The sequence below is a fragment of the Megalops cyprinoides genome, chromosome 8 (assembly GCF_013368585.1).
Source record: "Megalops cyprinoides isolate fMegCyp1 chromosome 8, fMegCyp1.pri, whole genome shotgun sequence".
NCBI classification, from domain to species: Eukaryota; Metazoa; Chordata; class Actinopteri; order Elopiformes; family Megalopidae; genus Megalops; species Megalops cyprinoides.
This window is the reverse complement of record NC_050590.1, coordinates 6,343,529-6,346,413: the sequence shown is the minus strand read 5'-3', so window position 1 is coordinate 6,346,413 and position 2,885 is coordinate 6,343,529. Positions and strand designations below refer to the sequence as shown.

The window sequence follows — 2,885 nt, the reverse complement described above, 5'->3', positions numbered from 1 at the left end:
CAGTTGGGAGAAGCAGCACTTCACTGCCTCTTGTCACGGCCATGTGGGTTCATTAGCCTAGTCTAAGTCCCCCTACTTACCCTATTTTAAGGGCTATAGGGAGGAGCAGCGCTCATCCCCCCTCGCGCACAAATACAAATACATTTCCCTCATGCCGCCCCTTGCTTTATATAGTTCAAACCTGGGTATGAATATCGCGCACAAGCGAAGCACGAGGCGCCGCGCTCGGGGAATGTCAGATGTTATTTCTCTGAATCTTTAAATTAAATTTCTGAGGACAGACTTCCATCTCAGTTAAAGACATATTTTAGTTACTCTTCCGATACGATGGGGACTCGGAATTTTGCCCTATACCTGATAAGCACTGCCTGCTTGCTGAACGGTAGGTTCTAGGCTACATGTTTTAAACGCAAGTGTATTTAATCCAGATTGAATTAATTTTCAATTCACAATTCTTTGCATTTTAATCAAGATTCGAATGCTGACGTGTATCATTTCGCCTTACGGACCGCATTTAAATGTGAAAGGTCTTAACGCCGCTTTTAGGCTTTGACCACAAAACTATTTTTTTAAATTATATTTTTATATCTTTTTTCGATATACAGTAGCGCTCTCTTTCGTTGGTACCTTGTTGTGAGTGTTGCTCCCGATGTTTTCAGGTATAACGTGAGGTGTGTTTGGATTCTAATGTTTAGTCTTCCTCATTAACGTGGCCGGGTTCTCTAAAAGTGCCGACTGTACATCGTGCGACATCAGTAGCATAGTATCACCATATGATATTGTACAGTAGTTGTCGGTAACTTGGAATGCACGAACCTTTCTTTTGAAACAATTAGCCAATGTAGCATTGGACTTAAAAATAATAATAAAAACCGTTGTAGATTAGTAACGAAATGCTGTCCTGTCAGCATGGTGAAATTTAAGATGCCTATTTATTTAATAGGGTGATTGCTCTAAATAACCGTTGCTAATTCGGACAGACCGAACACCGTGCTAACTATGCGTAACTGTCAGTGAAGTTAATTGATTAGGCTTCTGTATTTTCTGATTTTATTGTGTATTAATCATACATTTTAAGAAATGGCGCGAAGATAACATTTTTATGATTCACATTCATAGTCTGTATTGACCCCCTAATGCAATTTTTCATCCTCAAGGCTGTGTTTAGGATGACACCTCGTTAAGTGACTTTTCCTGTTTACAATGATGCTATAGGGAGCACTGTGGTATTCTAAGGTTTGAAATGAAATGCATGTTGTGTGTCATTTCTGAAGCAGGCAAGGTAATTCATGCTTCATTTACACGTCACAGCAACCTCCACAGTCCTCAAAAGTAAGAGTTAAAGTTGATTTTGCTGAACCGGCAGACTAAATGATCATTCATCTGTATCTGAAATTCCATCTGTTTACACTTTTAAGATGTTACCTGCCCAGCATGACTGGGAATGAGGCTTGTTATATCTGCATGATGTCAGTTGTGCTAGGTGTGCATGTGAAGCTCATAGCTGAGGGCCAAGCTTTTGATCTGGATGTAGATCCAAAGCGGTTTGTCCATGAGACCAGTACAGTGTGGCAGCACATGTGATCATAGTCTCTGACCTTTGGTGTGATGGATGTCTCAACAGCATATAATTTAGCATTAATGAAGAAACCTCATCTGGAGACTACTTTTTTTTTTTTTTTGCTATCTCTTATGGCGTCTCCATGAGAGAGTCTTGGTCTGCATCTTATCCATCTTACTGCTAATCAATATGTCTCATTACATAAATTTAATTCCAAGTCAGATGCTATACTGCCCCTGCATGTGTGCCTTGGCTTCCTGACGTGATGTCAGTAGCTCGGCTCTGTTTTTGCATACATCATCTTTGATGAATTGTAAGTGCGGTCCACATTCCAGCGTGCACCGACAACGGCAGCAAGCGCACCCCGCAGATGGCCTTGCCGAAATGTAATTATGAATAGTTATCATGGCCCGTGGAGAGTTCAGCCCTTGGACCGTGTGCGCTTGGGTCTAGACCAGGATCTGTGAGATTCAGCCTCCCTCTTGCATAATTGGAAATGACTGATTATGCTTGCACATGGCTTGGAGGAGACTGGAGGGGCTGGAGGACAATGTAAACTCATTGATTCCCTGAGCCCGGCTGCAGCCCTGGCCTGATCAATGAGAGCGAGGTGCACTCCTTGTTAAAGTTGTCATGGCGACTGAGTTGCTCCTGATAATGAGGTCAATTTTGATTGCCAGACCAAAAAAAAAAAAAAAAAATCAAGTGAATCTTACAAGAAGGTACTTTATATATATTCATTAAAACTCTCTGGAGAAGGATCTGGTCTAAATGTTAGGATCATCTCATGACCTCAGCACTTCTGTGAAGTTCAGGTTTGATCAGTGTGGGGGGGGGGGGGGGTCTCAAACAGGATCATATATTTGCAAACATCTGAAGACACAGCTCTTCCACGCTCACCTGATCACCTGACAAACTACTACCTAAAGCAATTTCTTATGTCTTAAACTTTGTTTAAGAAATACATTTTAAAAAATCTAACTTAATGGCTTAATGCATTCGTAGCTCGACCCGTTAGCTCGTACCTTGCCTGGCTCACTATTGAAACCTGATCATGCAGCACCTTTAATTTTGTGACTCCTTATATGGCTTTTCACTTGTGTTGTACTCTGCCTCACTTGTAAATCACTTTGGATAAAAGCATCTGCCAAATGAATAAATGTAAATGTAAATGTAAATATATTTGGGATTGGAAGTAGTGTTGTTTTCTCTGGTATCCTGTGGGAGACCATCTGACAAGCTTTTCAGTTCAATGTGTTAGCATCCAAACGAACACCTGTGACCACGCTGTCTTTGCTTTATAAACTCTTTCTGTTTTTTCATT

General features: G+C 41.1%; 1 protein-coding gene across 1 annotated transcript in view; it reads left to right on the top strand.

The window, feature by feature from the left end:
• Positions 1 to 327: 327 nt before the first annotated feature.
• The window catches only part of LOC118781781 (neuronal acetylcholine receptor subunit alpha-7-like), a 24,119-nt gene continuing 21,561 nt past the window's right edge, over positions 328 to 2,885 (top strand). The window contains exon 1 of the mRNA XM_036534849.1: positions 328 to 382. Within this exon, the coding sequence (XP_036390742.1) occupies positions 328 to 382 (55 nt within the window). The remainder of the gene's footprint in view (positions 383 to 2,885) is intronic.